Genomic DNA, 12,052 nt, shown 5'->3' on the forward strand with positions numbered 1-12,052 from the left:
GTGGGCGAACTACGGCCCGGGGGCCGCATCCAGCCCTACAGACGTTTAAATCTGGCCCTCGAGCTCCTGCCGGGGAGCGGGGTCACGGGTGGCTCCGCACGGCTCCTGGAAGCAGCGGCACGTCCCCACTCCAGCACCTATGTGTAGGGACAGCCAGGGGGCTCCGCACGCTGCCCCCGGCCCAAGCACCGCCCCTGCAGCTCCCGTTAGCCAGAAAACAAGGCCAATGGGAGCTGCAGGGGTGGTGCCTGTGGATGGGGCAGGGCGTAGAGCCTCCTGGCTGCGCCTCTACATAGGACCCGGAGCGGGGATGTGCCGCTGCTTCCGGGAGCTGCATGAGGTAAGCGCCACCCAGAGCCGGCACCCCTGACCCGCTCCTGCACCCCAACACCCTGCCCCAGCCCTGATCCCCGTCCCGCCCTCCGAATCCCTCAGTCCCACCCTCCTGCACCCCCCAGCTGGAGCCCTCACCCCCCCAGCCCAGAGCCCCCTCCCGCACCCTGAACTCCTCATTTCTGGCCCCACCTCAGAGCCCCTACTCCAAGCTGTAACCCTCACCCCCTTCCACACCCCAACCCCCAATTCTGTGAGCGTTCATGGCCCGCCATACAATTTCCATACCCAGATGTGGCCCTCGGGCCAAAAAGTTGGCCCACCCCGGTCTATAGCAATGCTACTGCCAGCATGTTTTGTGGGTCTGGTGGGTCTCTAGTTCCTCTGTACGGTTCAGAGTGTGTTTAATGCGTAGACAGATTCTTCTCCTTTATCGACGGCTGCGTATATGTATGTCTGCATGCCCATGCCCTACATATCTGACCTGATCTATGGGTCACGCGCAGTGGGTCAGTTTCTTGCCCCATAGATGCGGCTGGCTCACTGAGGGGCATGTCTGTGCCCTGGACGCCCCAGGTGGCGCGTTGATGGAGTAGCCTGCTGCGACCATATCTCGCGCTGTGGGGCAGGCTGGGGAAATGCTCGGGCCGTACCAAGGTGGGCAGATACGCGGCTCACAGCTGGATGGATAACGGACCAGCCCCTCGGCCGGAGGGAGCCAACGAAGCCACGGCGAGTGCCTCCGGCTGGGGACCTGGCCCGGTCTGTCTCTGGGGAGGGGTTTCTTGCTGACTAGGTGCTTGTGTTCGAGTGATACGTGCAGCCCTATTGATCGATCTGTCCCCTGACACCCCCCATCTAGCTAGCTATCCCCAGCCACCTCCTCCATCTATCCGTCCCCACATACGCCTGTCGGCATCTATCTATCTATCTATCTATCTATCTATCCCCAGCTACCCCCCCTCTCTCCCCAGCTGCCCCCTCTATCTATCTATCCCCAGCTACCCCCCCCAGCTACCCCCTCTATCTATCTATCCCCAGCTACCCCCCCCTCCCCAGCTACCCCCTCTATCTATCTATCTATCTATCTATCTATCTATCTATCTATCTATCTATCTATCTATCCCCAGCCACCTCTCTCTCTCTCTCTCTCTCCCCAGCTGTCCCAGCTACTCTATCTATCTATCCCCAGCTACCCCTCTATCTATCTCTCTATCTATCCCCAGCCACCTCTCTCTCTCTCTATCCCCAGCTACCCCATCTATCTATCTATCTATCTATCTATCTATCTATCCCCAGCCACCCCCTCTATCTATCCCCAGCAACCCCCTATCTATCCCCATCCACCCCCTTTATCTATCTATCTATCCGCATCCACCCCCCTATCCGTACTCATCCACCCTCTCTATCTATCTACCCACCCCATCCACCCCTCTATCTATCTATCTATCCCCAGCAACCCCCTATCTATCCCCATCCACCCCCTCTATCTATCTATCTATCCGCATCCACCCCCCTATCCGTACTCATCCACCCTCTCTATCTATCTACCCACCCCATCCACCCCTCTATCTATCTATCTATCCCCAGCCACCCTCTCTCTCTATCTATCTATCTATCCCCACACACCCCCTGCCCCTGTGTGGCTGGTACCACATACTGACCACATACAATCTTGTCTGTTTTGGATGTGGGGCAAACCTGCAGGGCAGGTGGCTTGATGCTGTGATGGAAGCCCTGCGGCTGGCCCAGATCAGGAATCAGGGCTCGCAGGCTCTGGATTGCAGTGGAGATGGGCAGGCTCAGGCCGGGGCCCCAGCTCCGACACCCCCAGCTCTCCGACTCGGAGCCGCAGGCTGTGTCTGGCAGTGTGGACGTGCCCAGAGTGACATGCTTGGCCAGGGGTAGGCAAACTTTTTGCCCGAGGGCCACACTGGGGAATAGAAATCATATGGCGGGCTATGAATGCTCACGAAATTGGGGTTGGGGTGTGGGAGGGGGTGAGGGCTCTGGTTGGGGGTGCGGGCTCTGGGGTGGGGCTTGGGATGAGGAGTTTAGGGTGTAGGAGGGTGCTCTGGGCTGGGACCGAGGAGCTCGGAGGGCAGGAGGGGGATCAGGGCTGGGGCAGGGGGTTGGGGTGCAGGAGAGGCTCAGGGGGTGCAGGCTCTGAGTGGCACTTACCTCAAGCGGCTCCCAGAAGCAGTGACGTGTCCCTTCTCCAGCTCTTACGCGGAGGCACGGCCAGGCGGTTCTGTGCGCTGCCCCGTCCGCAGGCACCACCCCTGCAGCTCCCGTTGGAGCGCGTAAGAGCCGGAGTGGGGCCAAGTCACGTGGTGCAGCTCGCGGGCTGGCTTAAAACGGCAGTACGGCCCACGGGCCATAATTTGCCCACCCCTGTGCTAGGTGTATCTGTAGCCCTCTGGCCGGGCCAGGCTCTGGGCCTGCGCTGGGGGAAGAGGGAGACTTGGGGTGTGGGGGGGAGTGGGGCTTCTGTCTCCTTATGTGCCTTAGGAGGGGCTAGTAAGGGCCTGCCTGGACTGGATTTCCTCCCCTGCCCAGGGCTGACCCAGGCCGGATTGCTCCCAGTGCCCCCTAGTGGCCACCCCACCAGATAGCTGTGACATGTGTAGGAAGTTTGGAGGGGTCTCAGCTGTGGGTGGAGGGGGTGTTACATGCGGGGGGTGAGGGCCTGGGCTCCTCCAGGGGCAGGGTGCTCGGGGGGCTGCAGAAGAGAGAGGGGCGTAAAGGGGAAGGATGGAGGGGTGGGGGGGCAGCATGAGTTTGTGTAACCCCCACAGTGCTGGGAGAGCCTGGGGGCTGATGGGTACTTGGGACGTGTGTGTGAATGTGTGTGTGTGTGTGTGTGTGTGTTAGAGATGTGTGTAAAACGGTGTGTAGATCTGAGTATGTAGATCTGTGTTTGTGTGTGTAGATCTGTGTATAGATCTCTGCATGCTCTTGTTGAGATTGGGTGTGTGTAGATCTGTGATCTGTGAGTGTGTGTGTAGATCTGTGTGTGTTAGAGCTGTGTGCAAATGTGTGTGTGGATCTCTGTGTGTAGATCTGGGATCTGTGTGTGTGTGTGTAGAGCTTTGTGTGTGTGGTCTTGTGTACATCTGTGAGTGTGTGTGTGTAGACCTGTGGGGGGAGGGGACAGTTGCTATAAGTCAATGGAGCTGTGCTGATTTACACAAATGGGGTGGGTGTGTGCGTGGGTGTGTTTAACCCTTTCCTATCCCATGGCACTCCCCGAGCCAGTGGACCCTACAAATCCCTTTACAACCCAGACCCTGACCAAGCCCCTCTGCCGGGAGGATCCAGGCCCGGGGTCCCATGCGCTGCCGGCTCTGTGGGGTGGGGGGCCCCGAACAGCCCCCACATGCTGGGGAGGTGGCGGGGTCTGTGCAGGGTTCCCACAGCCAGCAGCATCCAAGCCGAGCAAAACGGAGGGCCTGGGGGCTGGTTACCCACCAGAGACAGCTGGAAAGTAAAGGAGGATGGTGGATAATAGGGGTGCAGGGAGATGGTGGGAGCACAGGGGGACTATGGGGGTGCAGGGGGATGGTGCAGGTGCAGGGGGACTGTGGGGGTGCAGAGGGACTGTGGGGTCGCAGGGGGATTGTGAAGGTGCAGGGGGACTGTGGGGACACAGGGGGATTATGGGGGTGCAGGGGAAATGTGGGGACACAGGGGGACCGTGGGGGTGCAGGGGGACTGGAGGAGTGCAGGGGGTCTGGGATGCAGGGTGGCTCCTGGGGGTAGGGGATGCAGGGTGGGATTTGGGGATACAGGGGGGTTGGGGCGGGGGTGTACAGGCAGGATTGGGGGAATTCAGGGTTGTTTGCGCAGGACGGGGGAGGGAGTATCTGGAAGTTGGGGGGCTGGAGCCCCTTGCCATTAACTCTTGCGTTGCTAGGTGGCAGGTGTCTTTGTCTGACGGGAGGGGTCCCCATCAGGCCCTAACAACCCCCCCCCACCTTTCCTTCCTTTCCTTTCCATTCCATTCCCTCCCCCCATTTCCTGGGTTTCTCTGAGGGCTCCCCCCCGCCCCAGTGCAATCTCTGGGGTGTGAGACCCAAGCTGGGAGCCCCCCATCTCACAATATCTCCCTCTCCCCTCTCCTCTCTGGCCAATGAAAAGCAGCGGGAGGGGGCAGCATTGGGGTTCAGTCCAGCACTCCCTGACTTGTCTCCTCTCAGACCCTGCACCCCATGAGCATTTCACCCCCAGGACCCAAACCTCCCCCCTTCTGCGCACTCTCCATCTCGCTCCATGGGGCACCCCACCCTTCCCCTACTGCCCCCACCCACACCCTCCCACCCCTACTCACCTACCCCGCCTGTCCCCGGCACCCCCCAGGCTCCCCCCAAACTATGCCCCTCCCCCACCCACCCCTGCATCCCACAGGCACCCCGTGCCCCAATCTACCCCCCTCCCCTCTCCTGCACCCCCTCCCCTTCTTCCCCCTACGCCCACCCCGCTCCTCTTTTGCCCCGGTTGATGTCCCATCTGCACCCCATGGGCAGCCACCTGCCCCACCCCCTCCACCCTGCAGCCCACGGGCAGGCCCTGCCCCACCCTGCCCCTCCCTCCCTCCGGGGCTGGGCCAGGTGTTCTGCAGTGACTCAGGGGGAGCAGGTCCCGGCAGGCGCTGGGGTGAGGCCCGGCATGGCCCTTGGGTCAGCTTCCCAGGGGTGGGGGCAGGTGGCTGGGCAGGTGGGGGGCAGGGGAGGGGGGATGGCTGGATGGATGGGGGTGGCTGGGCAGGTAGGGGGTGGGGAGCAGTGGAGGGGGGATGGATGGATGGATAGGGGTGGCTGGGCAGGCAGGGGGTGGGGCCAGGGGAGGGGGGATGCACGGGGGGGGCGGATGACGGATCACCCTCATTTATAGTACTGGTAAATCCTTCTAGCTATCCCCATCCCCCCTCCACATCCTCTCCCTGCCCCCATCCCTCCTCCTCCTGTCCCCATGCACTCTCCCTGTCCCCCCCCCCGGCCTCTCCCCTTCCCCATTCCCCCCTGCCCCCATCTCCCACCACCTCCTCCTCCTCCCCCCTGCCTCCACCCCCCACCTCCTCCTCCTCCTCCCCCTGCCCCCATCCAGGCATAGCGGGGTTCGGACCCTGGAAGCTGCTTTCCGGAGGCCGTGGGGACAGAGGGTTGAAGTAGCTGGAGGAGCAAAGCAGGGACCTAAAGCAGCCCCCCAGGCTCCAGGCAGGACACTTGATCCCACCATAGCGGGGGAAGTGGGGGGGGGGAAGAGCTGGGGGCTCGGCTGCAGGGGACACTGATCGGACTTGCTCTGGCCCCAGCGCAGGGACTGGCTGGCTCAGGGGGGCAGGGAATGGGGCCCGGGGTGTCTCCCCTCTAGGGGGCACCGGCTCCCATCCGGCTCCATGGCAGGGACTGGCTGGAGGGGGAAGGGGGATCCCAGCATAGGGGGGTTTGAGGGGTGGAGGGAGGGGACTAGAATGGCCCAGCTGTGTGGTCTGCATGGAGGAGGGGCACACAAGGGGGTTACCGCCAATAACCCCAGCCTGGGGCAGTTATGGCTGGGGGGGACTTTAACCCCTTCGTGCCCCATTGGGAACCTGGGATTTGCCTCTTCCATGCAGCTGGGGGTTCGAGGAAGGGTGGTCCAGGGTTGTTCCTGGCCCTTCTGCCTCTCTACAGGTCAGGACTGCCCCTCCCCACCCCCCAGCGTCAGGGCCTCTGTGAAAACACACCCAGTTCTGGGCTGGTGGCCCCCCCAAGTGACTCTTGGTTACAACAAGCAGGATGTAGGGCGGGGAGGGGGCAGGGGGAGGCAGCCACATTGGGTTTGGAACTGGTGGAGGAGTCCCGAGTTAACTGGGCAAAAGACCCTATCATAACAGCCCCTTCCCAGAGAGACCCTACAATAACAAACTGGCATGGATGAGGCTGGGGGGACTCTGGTGAACTCCAGGGCTGTGCGTGCTGGTTTGTTATTGTAGGGTCTCTCATGAAGGTGCACCGGCTTGTTATCATGGGTCTCTCATAAGCGCACACCAGTTTGTTATTGTAGGGTCTCCCGTAAACACTGACTGGTTTGTTATTGTAGGGTCTCCTGTCCACATAGATTGGTTTGTTATTGTAGGGTCTCCCGTAAACACTGACTGGTTTGTTATTGTAGGGTCTCCTGTCCACACAGATTGGTTTGTTATTGCAGGGTCTGTCACAAGTGCCTGCTGGTTTCTTGTTGTGGGGTCTCCCGTAAACACTGACTGGTTTGTTATTGTAGGGTCTTTTGTAAGCGCAGGCCAATTGATTATTGTAGGGTCTCCTCTCCTCCGTGCCCAGCTTCATAGCGCAAGGGAAGGGCCCAGATTCCTTCTGGCTGAGGGAAGCAGCAGACAGGAAGCGGCCAGGGAAGGAGGCAGGAGATAGACGAGAGATAAAGGCAGCTCTCCGGCCACAGCTGAGCTGGCTTCTCCAGCAGCCCCTGCCAGCTGCGCGTCAGGGCCGGAGAATCCCGCCAGCCAGCCAGCCAGCGCGGGGCAGGGCGGGGCGCAGGGGTCCTGGGAAAACAGGGAGAGGACGAGCGAGCGAGAGCCGTGACCTTTATCCCTCTGACATCCCATAAAAGACGATGCCCGACGGGGACAAAACGACCCCATCCACACAGAAAGCGAGGACAAAAATCCAGCCAAGCCCACCACCCCGTTCCCGCGGAAGGGGCCGGGGCCGGGGCCGGGGCCGGGGCCGGGGCCGGGCTCAGTCGAGACAGAGGGTGAGCGCGAGGAAGCGAGAGGGGCGACGGCGAAACAGCGACAGAGAGAGATCCCGGCGAAAGGGGCAGAGCGAGGAGGCCGGAGGCGGAGGGAGCGGGCCCGGCTGGGAGGCGAGGGCCGGAAGCCGTGGGCGATGGGCTGGTCCCGGCCGGCGGGAATGCGCGGAATCCGGCCGGCCCGTCTGGTCCCAGGAATGCGGCCGGCCCCCGCCGGAGGAGAACCAGCGGCCCCCGGGAAGGGGGGGGGGGGCGCACTGTGTGGGGTCCGGCGGAGCACCCCACCCCAGAGCCAGTGTGCAGGGCCAGCAGGGGGCAGCGCAACCTGTTGGACATGCACACCCAGCATGTCTGGGGTGGTGGAGGGGGGCAGGGGTTTAGCCACCATAAATGTATTATCTGTGCTAATAGCTGGCCAGGGAGAGAACCCAGGAGTCCTGGCTCCCAGCCCCCCACTTCTCTAACCACTAGACCCCATTCCCTTCCTACAGCTGGGGAGAGAACCCAGGAGTCCTGGCTCCCAGCCCCCCACTTCTCTAACCACTAGACCCCACTCCCTTCCCACAGCTGGGGAGAGAACCCAGGAGTCCTGGCTCCCAGACCCCCCCTTAACCCCTCTCTCTCTCCCCCCACAGGCATTGTGTGCCGGCTGCTGGTGGCGCTGCTGAGTCTGTGTGAAGGGCTGCGGGGGCTCCCTGCCCCGCGCCTGAAGCCCTCAGACCCCCGGGCCGACTTCGACTCCATCATCAGCCTGGCCAAGAACCTGCTGAGTGACACCAAACACCTGTTCCATCACTTTGTACGTCCGGGTCTCCCCCAGCCACCCTGGGACCTGCCCCCACGCCCGGATCAGACCCTGGGCACAGCTACCCTGGCCTCCCTCCTCCACCCCAGGCCACAGGTCCATCTACCCTGGTATTGCCCCCGCCATCTCCTTTCAGTCTATGGGACTGGTGTTGGGAGGGACTGGTGAGAATACACAGGGCTCTCCCAGCCCCACAGCCGTTCCCAGGGGAGGGGGCTGGGTGGAACGGCCTGGACCAGATCCGATCCCCTCCTTTCTCTCCAGAAATCCCGGTACCCAGCCGAGGGGGAGCACAAGATGGACACGTTGCCCGTGCTGTCCATGAGCGCTGTGGAACTGGCCAACATCCAGGTGAGCGGGTACACCCTGTGGGGGGCGGTTGGCAGCCTGGACCCCCGCGTTCTATCCCAGATCTAGGTGGGGAGGGGGGTCGAGGGGAGGGGGGGCTGGGAGCCTGGACTCCTGGGTTCTACCCCAGATCTGGGAGGTGAGTCGGGTCTAGTGGTTGGGGGGCTGGGACCCAGGACGCCTGGGTTCTATCCTCAGCTTATGTCCCTTTACATCTATATATAGAGGGGCTGAGGCCCCCCCACCTCTCCGGCCCCACTCCCACCAGGGCTGGGGGGGGGGGAAGATGCTTGGCCACGTAGTGGGGCTGCAGTGCCCCCAGTGGCCATGCGCATTTCACCCCCCTCTCCCCCACTGGGGCCTCAGCCACTGATCGTAGGAGATCCTGGTGGGTGTAATGGGGCGGTGTGGGGGTCTGGGGGGAGGCTCAGGTCTAGGGGGATCCCAGCAGGTGCTGGGCAGGGATCCTGGCAGATCTTCGGGGCAGGCCCCGGGGGCTCGCCAGTGTGGGGGCTCCGTGGTCGTGGCTCATCCCCTCGTTGCCCCAGGTGCCCGGGGGCCTGGCGCGGCTCAGCGCGGACCTGCTGAACTACCAGAAGCACCTGGAGTGGCTGCGCCGGGCGGGGCCGGTGCTGCGGCCCCTGGAGCAGGATTTGGGAGCCCTGCACGCCCGGCTGGAGCGCCTGGTCAAGCGCCTGGAGCACCTGGTACGGGGCGGGGGGGACACACACCTGTCCTGGGGGATGGGGCCTGTGGTACCTGGGGCAGGGCGGGGCCTGGGGGAAGGGGCGGGGCCTGGGGAGACAAACCTAGCATGGGGGGCGGGGCCTGGGGCAGCGGGTACAGGGTGGGGCAGCACCTGAATACACCCAGCATGAGTGGTGGGGGCAGGGCTGGGAGCAAGGGGCGGGGCCTGGGGGGCTCTAGGGCTGGAGCCAGTGCTGGACAGATGGACACACACACACCAGCAGGGGGCAGGGCAGGGCTGCACACACAACACACCAGCAGGGGGCAGCACTGCACACGCATGTGCACACACACACACACACCCCCAGCAGGGGGCAGGGCTGGACACCCCCCACACACACACACACACCCAGCAGGGGGCAGGGCTGGACCCCCCCACACACACACACCCAGCAGGGGACAGGGCATGACACACACACACCTCAGCAGGGGGCAGGGCTGGACACCCCCCCCACCTCAGCAGGGGGCAGGGCTGGACACCCCCCCCCACACACACACACCCCAGCAGGGGGCAGGGCTGGGCACCCCCCCCCACCTCAGCAGGGGGCAGGGCTGGACACCCCCCCCCCACACACACACCTCAGCAGGGGGCAGGGCTGGACACCCCCCCACACACACACCCCAGCAGGGGGCAGGGCTGGACACCCCCCACACACACACCAGCAGGGGGCAGGGCAGGGCTGGGTGCACACACACACACCCCCCAGCAGGGGGCAGGGCTGGACACACACCCACTCTCTCTCTCTCTCCCTCCCCCCCACAGATGTCCAGGCTGAACTTGCCCCGGCCCAGCGACCCGCTGCCCGTGCTGCCCTCGCACGGCACCCACTGGGCGGTGGTGCAGGCCGGCCATGCCCTCTTCCACAGCCTGCACCTCTACCTGGACTGGGCCGCCCGCGCCCTGGTTCTGATCCGCAACAAGCTGTGACGACCGGCGCGGTGGGGGGCCCTGCCCCGGGGACACCTGGGGTCCCCCATCCAGCATTCCAGGGCACAGGGGTCCTGCCCCCCAGCTGTGGCACCCACTGGGCCCCCCCACACCAATAGAGGGTGCAGGGACCCTGCCCCCAGCCATGGCACCCATAGGGCCCCCCCACACCAATAGGGGGTGCTTGTTGGCTAGCCCCCCCGATGTAGCAAACTCTTATTTATGCAACCCACTATTTATTTATTTATTTACAGTAGGAGATGGGGGGGAAGGGGGCTCGTTAGCCTTTTCCTTTTTTTGTATTCATTTCTTGTTACAATTCTCCTCCCCCCTCAATCTGAGGGGGGGTTATCAAGGCCCTTCAAGCCAAGGAATGGAGAAGTGGGGCTAGAGGAGGAGAGTCTCATCCCCCCTCCCCCTGCATTTCACTCCTATCCCTACCGCACTGGGGCTGTCCCAGCCCCTCCTTCTGTGGGACCCTGCTCTGTTTGCTTCTCCCCCTTTCCATCTTCCCCCTCTCCTGTCTTTCCTTCTTTCTCATTCTCTTTCACTTGTTCTTTCTCTCCTTCTTTCTTTCGCTCCTTCTGTCTTTCATTCTCTCTTTTGTTCTCTCTCCTCTCTTTCATTTGCTTGTTCTTTCTTTCGTTCCTTTTGTTTTTTGCTCCTTCTTTCGTTTGCTCTTTTGCGCCTTCCTTCTTTTGTTCCTTTGTTCACTCGTTCCTTCTTTCTTCTCTCTCTCTATTCTCTGATTTTCCCATCCTTTCCCTCTTTCTTTCTATATTCTCTTCTTTCATCATCCTTTCTTTCTCTCCTCCTAGGGCAGCAGTGACTCCTAATGGCCGTGCTGCTGAACTGCAACCCCTGGGCTATGTAATTACAGACGGTCCATCCTTCATTTCCTGATGGGGGGCGGGTGGGGGGGGGGAATTTATTGCTGTCCGGGGTGAGGACAGCGCAAGAGCCGCTCTCATGCCTGAGCCGGCCCTGGAAAGCCTGCGGCACTGTGCTCCGGAAGTTCACCACAGTCACAGATACTGCTGGCCCTGCAGAGTTAATGGCGAAAAAGCAGAAGAGAGCAGGACTCCTGGGTTCTCTCCCCAGCTGTGGGAGGGAAGTGGGGTCCAGTGGTTAGAGCAGGGGGCTGGGAGCCAGGACTCCTGGGTTCTCTCCCTGGCTCTGGGAGGGGAGATCCCAGACACAAAGTCACTGAGATCAGGGTCCCATCAGGCCAGGGCGCTGCCCAGACACAAAGTTCCCCTACAGATGTTTACCCCCTACCATCCCGGATCCCGTAGCTGGGCCGTATTTCCATATAACCGCCCCCCCATCTCTGTATTTATGCCCTTGCTTTGGGTCACTCCACCCTCACGCTATTTATAAATCCATTGGACGTTGCTGTTTTAAATTATTTAATTTATTATCTATGCCAAGATTGGGTTGTTTGGCTAATTATTAATTATTGTTATTATTTGGGTCACGTTCACCTTATTTATTGAGCCAGCGATTTACTCCTTTTTTAAAAAAGCTTTAAAAAGAAAAAGAACGTGGAAAAGAAATACCGTTTTGAAATAAAATCCTAAGTGGATGGACAAGGAATGCCGGTGTCTTGATTGGGCGGGAAGGGGGGCTCTTGCATCTTCATGGGTGAGGGTTGGGGGGGCAACCGCTGGCACAGACTCCTGCTCCATAGCCCTAGGGACACCCCTCCCCCCCGGTCTAGAGCCGGGCTAATGAGTTTTTGGACCTGGGGATCTGGTTCCAGCCTGGTACATAGGGAGGGATCAGGTGTTGCCGGAGCATCAGGGGCTTCAGCCAGGGAAGTTTTGGGTCTGGCCCGGAATACAGACAGGGATCCGGGTGGGGCAGGGCGGAGCTGGGGCGGGCCTGGTTCTGACCCACTGCAGAGCCAGGGAACAGCTGGGAAATCCAGAGCTGGGCTGGAAAGTCTGCAGACCTGCAGGGGGGAGGATCGGATCCGGTACTGAGCTGGGAGGGGTCCGCTAGGAGCCAGGGAGAAAAACCACAACCCCACCCCACCCATCCTCCCAGAACCTCCCCCCACCTACCCAACCCCCCAGAACCTCCCCCAACCTGCCCATCCCCCCAGAGCCTCCCTCACCTGCCCCCTACTCATCCCCCCC

The 12,052-nt window shown here is 61.9% G+C and overlaps 1 protein-coding gene across 1 annotated transcript; it reads left to right on the forward strand.

Annotated features, from left to right (window-relative positions):
- Positions 1-265: 265 nt before the first annotated feature.
- On the forward strand, positions 266-11,503 carry IL11 (interleukin 11). Its single transcript, XM_048832670.2, has 5 exons — positions 266-340; positions 7,719-7,882; positions 8,153-8,239; positions 8,785-8,943; positions 9,747-11,503. The coding sequence occupies exons 3-5, from the start codon at positions 8,186-8,188 to the stop codon at positions 9,909-9,911; spliced, it is 378 nt and encodes a 125-aa protein (XP_048688627.1). The 5' UTR covers positions 266-340; positions 7,719-7,882; positions 8,153-8,185; the 3' UTR covers positions 9,912-11,503.
- The last annotated feature ends 549 nt before the right edge of the window (positions 11,504-12,052 follow it).

The sequence above is a fragment of the Caretta caretta genome, chromosome 23, assembly GCF_965140235.1.
Source record: "Caretta caretta isolate rCarCar2 chromosome 23, rCarCar1.hap1, whole genome shotgun sequence".
NCBI classification, from domain to species: Eukaryota; Metazoa; Chordata; order Testudines; family Cheloniidae; genus Caretta; species Caretta caretta.